Raw genomic sequence first — 13,450 nt, forward strand, 5'->3', positions numbered from 1 at the left:
ATTTAAGAATATTACTCATTTCTTAGATTATCCTCAAATAAAAAATATGATTCATACACAGTCACAATGAAAACTTGTATCTCGACAGATGTGAACGTCATAAAATTCAAACACAGAGTCAGGTATCTGTTAATTTTATCCTTTTTCAGTAAGACCTTGTTTATATGTCATTTTTAGGGATACCAGGTCATATTTATGATAATGATGGAGATTCTGCCACAGTCTTTGGCAGACATAAAAATAAACTCCCTCTAAGAATTAATGTACCATCATTAGCGTAGCATAGTCAAACTAAATATTCTATACTCCTATTCAGAACTGTGGCATTAAAAATCAAGTGTTGAGAGTATATGCTCATTCTGACCAAAACTCCTACAGCAGCTAAAAACTAAATCAAAACAAGAAAAATGGTGGGTTTTAACCATAAAATACAACTTCAGTATCAACAATCCCAATAAGTAAACAGAGGTTCATGCAGAAGCTGTAACTCAGAAGTTTTATTTTTATAAGACATTCCTTAAATATAATATTAAAATTATATTTAGTCAGAAAAAAGTATTGAAGAAAATATTGGAAAATATATCCTCAATTCTGAGGGTCGAGCTGCAATTTAACAAGTAAACATGTTAGAAGCCACTTCGAACAAAGAAAAAGAGAAGGCATTCAAAATATTGTCTTGCCCATTTCTAATTTTGTCGTCAAAATTACGGGGTTGCTGAAATCTGTGTTTGAGTCTATCAGTACTAAATTTGGAGAAGGCTGTTTCCAAGAACAGTATTCAAACCTCCTTGTGGGGAGTTGCAATATAAATCAAAATGATGTCTCCTAATGAACAGCTTAAGATATGTTTAATGCTGACATTTCAAATAAAATGAGAAATTTTCATTACATTCATTGCGTATGTTGGTTGTGAGGGTTTTCATGTAAAAATCTATAGTTTTTTGACTGATCATATTCTTCAGTTGTGCTTTGATCACCAGTAAGTAGAAGGATAACATGTATTGCATGGTGGTTGCTTATATATAGCATGTGATATTTTCCCAGTAGTCTAACTCACAACATTCCATGAAAATCCAAACAGAAAAACTATTCTAAGGGGAAAAATGTGAGATAAAATGGCAAATTTTCTTTTTTTTTCTTTCTTATAACAACAGTTCAAGAAACCTATAAGGAAAAAAAATTAACATACTGGTAATTACACTCCAAGCAAATTAGGACAATAATTATAACTAAAGGGAAAAAAAGATCAGGGGTTGCTTGTTTTTTAGTAAGAACAGAAGCTCCAACAACATTTATTAATTTCTAGCATTCTTGCTCATTTCTTGGGAGAAGTTACTTTTGTTTTTCATTATGCTTTGCTCTCTCTTCTACAATTATTCAGTCCATAAACTTGTGGGATCTGAAGACTATTCAGATATGCTGCAAATCAGACCACAATCCATTCCTTTCACACAAAAAGAGAATATAGGCAAAAAACCCCCACCTTGAAACAAAATAATATAGAATATAAAAAACAAAACCAGAAAGAATATCATAGCTTATGATAACAACTGGGCTTTAGATCAGCATAGAAATAATTAGATTAACAAGCAATTAAACCGTTGATTTTCTCCTAGATCAAAGTTGACAGGCCACAACACATATCCTTGTAAACCACCTTTTTTTCCCCTTACAGTAAACACTTGGGGATTAGAGTCTCATAAGTTAAAAAAAAAAAGCAAAACCAACCACTTATGGCATAAGAAAATGCTTATGGTTTATCGTACCCATTTATTTGGTTTCCCCTTGGAACTGCAGCATTTCCGGAAAACCAGGACACCACATGTAACTAGCACGGGACATATTTTAGATAAAGTAGTAACTACTGACTATATGTTATGCAAATCCCTACACCAAATGAAATGGCAGTACTTGAAAAGGAAAAAAACACATGCAGGATATCACTTTTAAATTAAGTACAGTTTGGATTGATGCAGCAAAAAGCCATATAATCTTCCAAGTAGTTTTTAAGAGACCAATAGAACTGGCTTGGCTTTTGGATCACTAAATCCTACAAAAGAAGCATGTTAAATGATGGTTGCCACAGAACTTGTGTTTACATATACTTGCTTTCATTTCTACATATTTTGTTCTGCACAACGTAATTCTCGGAATACCAGTAAAGATAAGACCTTCCTTAGTAAGAATACATGTGCATATTTGTATATAGATAGAAAACAAGCAAGACACAGTTGCACATTTTGCATACCACAAAAAAATTGTGACTCTACTGTGGGTACATCACAAGCTGTATATTTATATCCATCTCCACTATATGTTATCTGTTGAAGACTAGCCCATATGGTGCTCACAGAATTTATAGACATGAAAAAATTCATTTGGAGATTGCTGATAAATACAACACTATTAAGTCACTCAGACATTTTGTTTCAGTTACCAGGAAAAGATTGGCTACGAAGGAACTAATGAAAATGGTATTCTTTCCTTTAAGTTTGCTACTAGAGGGCAACACTGGGCCAGTGACTGTTTCTCTGACTCTGTGAGTACAAAATCTTCATTTTACCAATGCTTTGTGGGATGAAAATATTCCTGTGATATCCATTACATCTAAAATCATGGAATGAGCCAGATAGGCCAAACGTCAGCTCTATAAGCTATAGATCTTGATTGTCTGAAACAAAATGGATAACTGCAAAAAAATTTTAAGTTTGATAGATACCAGTAAGTTTCATAGATTGGGTGTTAGGCTGACACAATGAATGTTCTCCTATTTGAGATATTTATAATAAAAGAAGTGATCGATCACACAGCCAAAAAGAAGAGATGTTCTTGCCATGTTGCATTAAAACACTGAAGACTTACATAGGCTGTCAGAGGTTATGTTTGGCCAATGCTGTGTGCTTGTGAAAGGCACAGGGTGAATCCCTATGGTAGCAACCCCTGTGGTTGCTAAAGGCTGCAGTGGACAAGACCTTGAGCTGCTTTGAAAAGCAACATGTAACTCAAGGTCAGGTACACTGAGCTGCTGTTTACCAAGAGTTGCATCTTCTCTACTACCCAAGGGGAATGCATGCACTTGCTCAACAGTACAACACCACCATGTCAACAGTATGAAATGAAACATGTACTGCATATTCAAGGCAAACGAGAGTTTTTTTCCCCCCTATTTTTCCTTTTAGAAGAGTAGAAATGTTTTCAAATTACAGTTGAAAATCCACCTCTTTCTTTTATTTGTTGTTTAAATTGTTTTGTATAGTGAGAGTACTTATGTCACTTCCCTCTCCTCTTCCACAATACTTGAGATATAGGAATAATCAAAGATAAAAAAAATTAAAAATGTTTTGTTGAAAATACGATTCAGTGAAGTAACTTTACTTTCCAAGTTTCACCCTTTGTTTAAAATAAAATGTATCAAATACAAGCTCCTAGAAGGTTTCATTAGGACTGGGACTCAACTGCACTCAGTACTCTTAAGTTCAGAAATTATGAAACACAATTTGCATTAAGCTTTTCATTTGCTCACCCCAATTTTTCAGTACCCTTTTCAACATGACTTTTTATAGAACATCAAAACTCCATTAGCAAACTCATCAATAATGTTTCTGTCCATGGATGACCTTGGCAATCTTTTGCAGGAAAAACTAGATGAAAAATTTCTACTCATGCAAGCTACATATAATTTCAAATAAGGTTCTTTTGTAATTCAAAAACCATTTGGAATTCTCCTCACAGAATGTGTCATTTAAAAGGCTAGATTTAGTTCAAAGATATGCATTGGCTCTGACACAAACAGCAGATCTAACAAATTATATTGACTCTTAGGAGAGAATTTCACCTGTAGATACAAAAGTCTGCTAGTGCACTTCCTAAAGATGCTCAAATCAAGTAGTATTATGTTGACTAAGGCCACCAAATAAACTGGAAGAATAAAAAATTAATCCATAGCTCTGGAAATGTACAACTGGCTCTGGCTCAAGCAATAGAGAAGATAAGAAAAAAATTCTCTTCAGCTTCTAGTGCTGATATTATGGAATATATAAACCAACATCAGACAAGGACAGAAGTTTTCATATTTGATTAAGATTGAAAGACAGCCTTGGCATATCAGCAGGATAAGGAGCTCATGCTCACAGTACTGTCATGCAGGGAGCTACCATACTTTGCTTAATACTGAAGAAGACGCTAGGGAGAAGCACTGAGGACTGAGCAATGATTGGGGGCCTGGTGTTCTAGACTTTACCTCTTTGGACCCTTCAGGTGTTAAAAGAAAGAGAGAAGAGGAGATAAGGTAGAAAATCAAGTCATGCTTTTGCAGAAAATTCCATTTCACAGTAATTATGAACACGTTCAACTAGAGAAAAATATCTCCTGAAGCAATTTGACAAGTGGTCTCAATTCATTGGTCCTTTTTCCCCTCCCTGTCTCTCCTCCATCCTGATTCCAGTGCAGAGCTACATTACACCACAGAAAGTTCAGCTGAATAGATTACTTTTAGAGCTTTTCAATATTTACCCTACCGTCAAGCTGTTTCCACTGTGATGCAGAATCAATCCACACCATTCAATCACAGCACTCTCTCCCCTTATCACAGGTTTCTTAGACACATCTCATATGAATATTTTATTTTTCTTTATACATGGACTTGTCCTAATGTGGTCCACAGGGGTTGTTTGGACAGACCAATGGAGCACAAGCCACCAGCACAAGTCATAGTTATTTGCAACAAGGAGGCACTTGCTCAGCTGAATGCTCTCCCTGGCTCTGCAGAATCATCGTTAGATGTGAAATGCATCTTGGGTGTCACAATGCATGGAGGCGCGTAGTGGGTTGCAGAAGATCAACTGTTGTATGCAGTTTATTTGTACTGGAAAGGTGCCTACCTTCTACAGTAATTTTATATGAAAATGAAGTCAGGCTGGGTTGTTCATTTTTCTAGTACCGCCTTTATAGACAATGATTGCATGGTTTAAAAAAAATTTAAATCCAGCCATGTCTACTCTGTATGTTTTACTAGCCATAAAAAGTCTTCTCTTGTGGCCCATTCAAAATATGTGGAGTTAAGGAATCTACCACTGGATATAAAGAATAAGCAAAATGTGAAGTGAATGTCAAAATTATGAGATTTTAATTTTATACAGAAAAGTTGCTTTTGCAGCCAGCTATTACAAAACCAAAGTATGTTTGAAGTCACAGAAGTTTCACATGAGATAAACCACTGAGGTCTCTTCATGAAAAGTGAGATAGAAGCTAAAGCTAAAAAAGCTATTCAAAATCTGTGGCAAATGACCTCAAGTGTTTCCTAATAAGAATCTGAGAGTTGCAAAAAGAAGAAAAGATGGTGCAAAAATATTTTGGTTAAACTAACATGCACTTTTTACATAATCTCAAACAGAAATAGCAATCCTGGAGCATTACAGGTGTGTAAATGACTTCTGTACAATGCAATAATAAGTAGAGAATACTATGATTTTTCAAGCTGGTGCCATATTTCTCTTCTTTACATTCTTTTAATCTTTTCAGAGAATATTGTCAAATGCAGTATTTTTCATTCCCTGAAGCCAGGCTATAAGATATTTGCTGCTTCAGTAAAAAAGAATTCATATTTTTTCATACGTTTCTAGAAAGTCTTAACATGCAATGCTGTTTAAGCAATGACCTTATGCATAACATGACTTGTACAGGAATTCAAGTCTTCCCCCAGTGTAACTCCGGCAGCCCTGGCAAGCCGGGTTGAGGGAGCCTGTTATTTCCTCTGCTTCGCTCTGGAGCACGCTGTCTTCCACACCGAGTCCTTTGTACAAGGGCATTTGGTATGTCCTCTGGAAGGCAGCTGTGGCTGACATTTCCAGAAGGGAGATTATTTCTTGCCTAGAACCAAATTGTGCATCATCTGTACCCTCTGTTGAGTGTAATGAGCTCTGAGTTCAGCAAGCTTTTCACTCAAAAATGATAAAACACATTCATGTTACAGTAACAAAAATTAAGTTAAAGCTGCCAAAAATGACTAGACTTCTCAAAATGAGCTTTCTTCCTCTACAGTGAAGCAGATTCAATAGATATCAACAATTTGTAAATTGAGAGCTCACCATGAAATGAAAGAATAATTTCCTTCTAAAGGCGAAATCCAAACATTAGACTAACAAATAAGAATTTTATCATTAATTTCAGCACATTTACTGAGAAGCTTAGCCAGGTGATGCAATTCCAGTGTCATATGTCAGAATACCCCAACACTGGCCTATTTATAAATTCAGGTGAAAACCATCATAAGATGTTAAAATATTTTGAAGAGAAAAAAAGGAAAAGAAAAAGATCAAAGAACCTTGTTAACTGGATATACATTCTGGCTGAATACAAATGTGTATCCTGAGTGACTAAATCAGCCGCGGCCGCTTTCTCTGCCTGAATTCTCTCCCCTCTCACTTCAGGGCCAGGTTTGTACTGAATATTTCTGATACAAGAGTTTGAACTTTTCTCAAGTGTCTGAGCAGAAGAAACTAAATTCTCTACTAAATGTAAAGCTTTGCATGATACATAGCTGAGGATTCAAAGAAAACACTGGACTATTTTCAAAATAAAAAAGTTGGCCTACGCACCCAAAACACTAGGATGTTTTAGTTGTTTTCACTCTGATCTGCAAAGCTAGGATGGAATTCTAATGAGAAAGGATTTATCTTCTGAGACTTTCAAAGCTTCTTGTTTATGGGAGCATGGAAGCAAAGTTGTTCAAAGGATTGCAGTACTTTCACCTATGGTCTTTGCCATAAACAGTAGGTGAGGAGGAATACAAATATATGAGGAGAAAGGAAAAGGAAAAGTTTACCACCACACAAAGCAAGCTTTAATATATTTCAAAGAAAATTTCTGTTCTGCTCAATTTGGTAAATCAATTTCCTATTAATAGGAGTACTGTGGCATTTTGATTTTGCTTTCTTTTAGAAACTAAATATAACTTTAATACCACTGCAGGTATGACTGAATGTGTATCCTATTTACCTTAAACATGAGAAGAAAAGCTTGTGAAGTCTGATCCCAAACAGACAAAGATCACTGGAAGCTATAATGGCTCTTTCTTCTTCCTGGACTTTTATCTCACTGAATTACCAAACCATGAAAAAAATATATAAGTCAACAAAACAAACAACTGTTCTAGACATTTATGTTTAATTCTAATTTAGAGTTATGATTAACTTATTTTCATTTGTCTTTCACTGTTGATTTTTCAGGTAGTGCCATGGGATGACAAAATCAGTATGTAAGGTATGGCTGAGTAAGGTATATGTCCATGCTTATACTATGTGTTTTGTAGCTGGGGGGCAAGATTCCTTTTCTTTAAAATTACAGACGTACAAAATTCAGACTACTGGTAACAGCATATCTGATGAGTTGTGCTCTTGATTCACTATTATATGACAGTGAACCGTCAGCTGGAAAAGCAAATCGATACTGCTTGAAGTGCTCTATAAGGTTACCAGACCACAGCTTATTTCTGACAGGATCATTAGATGATGTTATCACGAAGACAAGTGTCAGAAGTCATAAATAAAATTATTATTAGGGACTATTCTGTATAGTACTCATAGGTATTTTACCTTCTTATTAATGCAAAATTGCAGGCATTTTTTTTCTAGCCTGCAAATAACCTCATGCATGGTCAAATTAAATAATTAAAAAGCACAAGAAATGACCACTCTAAACTCAATTCAGGTCACACAGGATAGTCTGCCACTAAAGTTGTATAAAGAATTATTGTACAAGAAGGTGAAAAAAAATTCAAATGCAATTAATCAATAAATCAATTAATTCAATATTAAGAACAATCTTTCTCTGACTGTGATGTGACTCCACTTTTTTTCACATTTTTCAATTAAACCTGCAAAATAAAAATACTTCAGATATGGAATTTAAATTATTTTTGCTATCAAAACATAACTTACCCTCTCACAACCAACTGATAAGACTCTTTCATACCTTCTTTTTTTCTATCTCTGACAGTATTTCCAAGACCTCTCACATTTCCAATAAATCCACAGTAGCTTCTTGACCTTCACTTCCACAGAAATTAGTGAGACCTGAGGGAAATGAGCCTTGCAGAATATGGCCCCAAAAGCTTGGATCATAATAAATAAAGTTATCTGTAGTATTCTATTGATATAGGAGCTTTTAGCTACTTAATTTTTAAAAGGAAATAGTGAAAAAATTCTCTGTTGTCAGTTGAAAATCCTCATATAACATGAGCTATGTAAATCACAGCTATGTAAGAGAAGATCAAAGAAATCTGCAGTTAATCCACCTCCATGCAGATACCCTTATGATGTATACAGCTTCTTTCTATAACACGCTGTATGAAAGCAAGCTGAAGGAAAACACATGCACAATAAAATAAGACTTTGTGTTTATTAAACTCTGCTTTAACCATTGAATATTACTGTACTACATAAAAGCAGTTCTAATATTCATGTCAAAAATCTTCACACAGACTGCCTCTCTCTTGCCTCTTTCCACTTGAGTACACTATTTCTGCAAAGAGGCAATTATTTTATTGTGTGACTGTAAACCACGATCCAGGAATACCATTCAGCAGCTTCCAAAACGACAGGCTGTGAGGAGGAGGCTATCCCAAAATATCTGAAAGCTCCAGAATTGCTCTAACATTCATCTCCACCACTACATTCCATCTGCTGGGAAGCAGCTAAACATTCAATTTTTTCCCATACAATTGAAGGCTTTCTCATTTCCATTCCTTTCTGTTTATTTCAAACCTGTTTTTCAAGTTTTAATTATTTTCAATTATCTTCTAGGTTTTTCTGTGCATAGTCTATTCCTCTGCTTATGTAATTACCGTGGCCAGAATATCCATAATATCTAAATTTTTGTTTAACCTTGTAAGTGGAAAATATAGATGTGGCCTTCAGTTCCACTAGAGGACCCTGGCCATGTGTCTAGCTCAGCAATTCTACAGCTACAAACACAGTAAATGAATAAGTGTTGTAAATCAAGTCATTTTGTTGAGAAGAACCCCCTGACCCCTTCTGGTTTGTATGCTGCTCTTCTCCTTGAGTTTGGCCAGTAAGATTGTGTTTGCTGTCTTTTAGCTTTGTTACAACAGACACAATAAAACTGTGAACCCAGCACTGCAAAAAACCAATTTAGACATGACATGCTTTCTCTATCCTGAATGCCCCAGGCTTGGGTCAGAGGGGGAATGTTATTTTTGAGAATCTGGCAAAATGTATTTTGTTTGTTTGTTCTACAAAGGTAAAGAATCAATAACAACAAGAATGAAAAAGATCAGACCAGGGTCCTTCATGTCATCATGCCAACAGGAAGGTCAGCATACCAAAAGCCTTGAGAAAATGAAGCAAGCAAACCTCAACTTGTGGAGTAGAAGGCAAGAAAATCATGCACAGACCTGATGTGAAAGGCGCTAAAGACAATGCAATGATTCGCTCTTGACTTTGGTTTGAGCCTAAATATCATTGTAGGGGCAGGAAAATCATGGGGCGGTGGGTGGGTTGTATTTTGGGGTTTTTTTTGTTGTTTGTTTTTTTCCAGACATGCATTTGCACACATGCACATGCATACAGTTTAAAAGCAAATACGTGACAGGCCGTATGCTGTGCCTAGCATACACTACCAGAGATGCTGCAAGTGAATGTTTCCTGACTGCAGAAAAACTGTACCTTATTACAGTGCAAAAACATCCACCATGCAAGGGACAGGTCTATAAAGTGTTAGCATCTTGGGTTTCCAACTTTTCTAATTCAATCTTTAAAAAAATTGTATTTGTATTGTATATTTGTATTGTATACTGAGCTTTGTATTGTATATTGAGCTTCAACTCTGTGTTTCAAATTTCTATGAGAAAAGCCTCCTCTGGATCATCCATCTTCATAAACAATAATTTTCTCCAAAATACACAGGAATATTACTATGCCAAAGCTGCAAGTATGTGAAAGTAGTCAGAGCATGTGGTGCAACTGCTTTCCCAATAGACCTTCTTGCTGAAGCAGTGCTGCAAAACAAATAGTTGCTATGTAGTAACAAATCCAAGTTACTTTCTGAACTGTTTCACTGCAAAGATATTTTAATGCAAGACTGGTTATAAAACACTATTAACATTCAGATTTGTAGGGTCATAGACTAAAACCAATCTAAATTACAGCAATCTCAACATTTTAAGAGATTTAAGATCCTTCATAGAACAGCTTTCCAACTCTCTATTGAAACAAGTTCCTTCCTTGCAAAGACAACTCTGTGGAATAATTCCAGTTACGTTTCTATAATGTCTATTTTCAGGTTATTATAAAATATGTGGACTTAAGAGTAAGCAGAAATATTTTTATATTATAGGAAGATATGTTGATGCAATCTTTATGAATTTAACAGGGTTTTTTCTCCTCCCTTAAAAAAATAAGTCCTGCTATTTTTGTTTGCTGAATATCTTTATGAATATGCCTGTCAATTGAAGTGTCTAAATTGTTGTAGCCCCCAAATGGGAAGGAATTCCAGAAATGTGGTTTAACTAGACCCCACTGTATGAATTAATACATCTGAGCACAACTTGGCAACAAATTGTAAGACTGATCAGCACCTTCTTTGTTATTCAAGATGATAGGGGAATGTTGACCTCTCATCCCCTCGAAGGGAATCCTTATCCATCTACCCTTGTCCTTTGGAGAATAATCACAGGCATAACAATGGAAACAATGAAACACTTAGAAAAAGCACAAGGGACTCACTGGCGTTCATGTGCCTGGAAGACCTTTTAAGGATACATCTGCCTTAGAGTTTTATTAAAATGCAGTTCCAAAGTAGCTCCCAAGTTGTATCCAGTTTCCATTGTTTGATTTATGCCACAGAGCAATTTCTGAATGCAAAACCTGCATTTTTCAGATGAAACTAGATCAAAAGTTGCTCTTTCCATACTCCAACTGATAATGGGCATCCATACCATGGCAGGAGATTAAAGCTTGCCCAAATAACTTCCCCAAAACTCAGTGTTGATACATGGAGTCAGTAATAATCACCTCACTTGACATACACACTTATATTGTGTCACACTGTTTTGTACCAAGGATAAAGACCATATCCTTTCTTGATGGAAGCCACAATCCACCCAGTTTTTATCTTCTTTTTTTTTTTTTTTTTTTTTTTTTTTCTTATGTTGAGATTGTTGAGGGAAACTCTCAGAGATGGAAGGCAGGAAGTATTTGAAAGAAGGCTGCTGAAAATAGAGTAGGTATGAATCTGAATGGAAAATTATGGTTTGTTGCTGCCATGAGGTTTACTACCTAATTACTTTGGACAATTTGCTTTAAGTCGCATCTTTTAAAACCCAAAACCTTTTGGGTACATACTGTTCATGGATCCCTGGGCAAAGTGCAGTTTGTATGGCCACAGCCTGGTCTAAAGCGCCCACACCCCCCCCGTTTTTTTTTTTTTTTTTTTTTTTTTTTTTTTTTTTATTTCTAGAGGAAAACTCTGTTCCTATTTTAACCTACGTCCACAAAAATATGATTTAAATAGAGCACCCTGTGAAGGAGTCAAAGGTTTTCTTTACTTAGCTGGCCTTAACATTTGAACTGAAATGGGAAAAGGAATAGTGACAGTGATTCATATGTAGTCTCAACTAATTTTTATGGCAAGAGCCTTTATGATAAAATAGGGAGAATACAGACTTCATTTGACATAATCTGACATAATTTATATAAAATTGTTATATACATCATCAGATACTCAAAACCTTACCAATGAATTAAAGAAGGAAAGTTCTTACTCAAACCCAAATAAATTGAGAAAACAAAACCTCAAGCATTTCTTGGATTTACCTGCAATAATTTAGTGTGAGAATGCTGCACTAATGCAAGGTTTTCTGCATGAGTAGAAAATGGTATTGAAGTTATGAGTGTAAACAATGTATTCATAACTGATTTTACAAAGTGACATGATGAAAACAGTAAAACTGTGATGTATTTAAAAACAAGCAAGAACATCCTATATCTCATTTACCATCCCTCTAGAAGCTTCCCTCTTGAACTTACTTGTTGTGCAGTTGTTGAACTCTATGTCATCTATTGCTGCTCCTCCTCCTAAGTCTCTTGTACGAATGCCTTCAAAGATAACTTCAAAATTCCTCAATTTCCCCAAGTGTATCTGGACTTCATTCCACTTATCACCATGATCTCCTGATTCACTCCATATTTTCACAATCCCATCATCAGTCTGAAGTTTGAATAAAATATATACAGTAAAATACATGTAAGTATGGATTATCAAATAATGGGGTTTGGAAAAAAAGTACAAACAGAGAGAAGACTGGAAGGCACCCTTTCACTTTTGTCAAGAAATGGAAAATATATGCATTGCTAGGATAATAGGAAAAGTAGTGAAATGAGATGATTACCATACAAATCACATAAACATCAATAGTAGATGGAGTCTCAGTAAAGAAATTACTATGTGTATGATTGAACTCCAAAACAGTCCATTTTGGTAAAGTTGTATTTAACTTCATAAAATACTGAAATTCATTCTTTGTGTTTAGAATATATTACTGGATACAAGGTTAGTCTACCATTTTAAAATTAGGGTATCACATAGGTAGAATCTTTAAAAAGTTGTGACAGTGGTAATACAAGGGAGGAAAACCTAACATATGGAAGATAATTACATGTTTAGTATAGTTTATTTGCAGGAAAATAAGAATATTCTGACTTTCAAATATGCTAATATATTTTAAAGATTTTCCTTAAATGTCCAATCATATCACTTAACTGGCAAGTCAGCAACAAACAACATGCTCTGTTTTTTAATAGTAGTATTAGAATGCAGATGCACCAGTTCCAATTGCTGTGAATGGATGATACATATATATGATGGCACCGAATATAAATATTTGCAAAGTTTTGTATGTGTCCAAATTAATTTTTCTTTATGACTGTGTGACTAATCATCCAAATTGTAAATGGGAAATTTTTTCCTAGTCTTTCTTATCAAAACCCATTAGTACTCCAGCTAGGGTTAATAAAAACACTGCGATGCATCAAACCACTAAATGTAAGGCATAACAAAGTTTCTAAGAAAGTAGCACATGAACAAGAAAAATCTAAGGAAAATAGAGACAACAGTAAAAATAAGCAGGGAAGCAAACTAATTACATTTCTTTATACATGGTGAACCTGTTAGATCAGATTTATGTTAATAACATTATCTTATGCATATTTATGATGACAAAATGAATCTTGGTGCTTTAGATATTGTATTCTAAGTAGGAAAATGAAGATAAGCATGTACAGAAATATTATATTAGTTGTTTCTGAATCAGGGAGCTCAGAGAATTGTTCATATCTCTTAGAAGGAGGTCCTCAGACCTACCAAAACAAAGAGATACTGAATTGTGGCTTGATGCTGGCGTTCTGGAAAATCATCATTAACTGTAAACAAGTTA

At 35.0% G+C, this 13,450-nt stretch overlaps 1 protein-coding gene across 1 annotated transcript in view; it reads right to left on the reverse strand.

Annotated features, from left to right (window-relative positions):
• The window catches only part of MALRD1 (MAM and LDL receptor class A domain containing 1), a 276,978-nt gene that overhangs the window by 96,786 nt on the left and 166,742 nt on the right, over positions 1 to 13,450 (reverse strand). Inside the window, exon 28 of the mRNA XM_009637718.1 lies at positions 12,045 to 12,225. Coding sequence (XP_009636013.1) covers positions 12,045 to 12,225 — 181 coding nt within the window. The remainder of the gene's footprint in view (positions 1 to 12,044; positions 12,226 to 13,450) is intronic.

This window comes from Egretta garzetta, unplaced genomic scaffold, assembly GCF_000687185.1.
Source record: "Egretta garzetta isolate BGI_Z169 unplaced genomic scaffold, ASM68718v1 scaffold434, whole genome shotgun sequence".
Classification (NCBI taxonomy): Eukaryota; Metazoa; Chordata; class Aves; order Pelecaniformes; family Ardeidae; genus Egretta; species Egretta garzetta.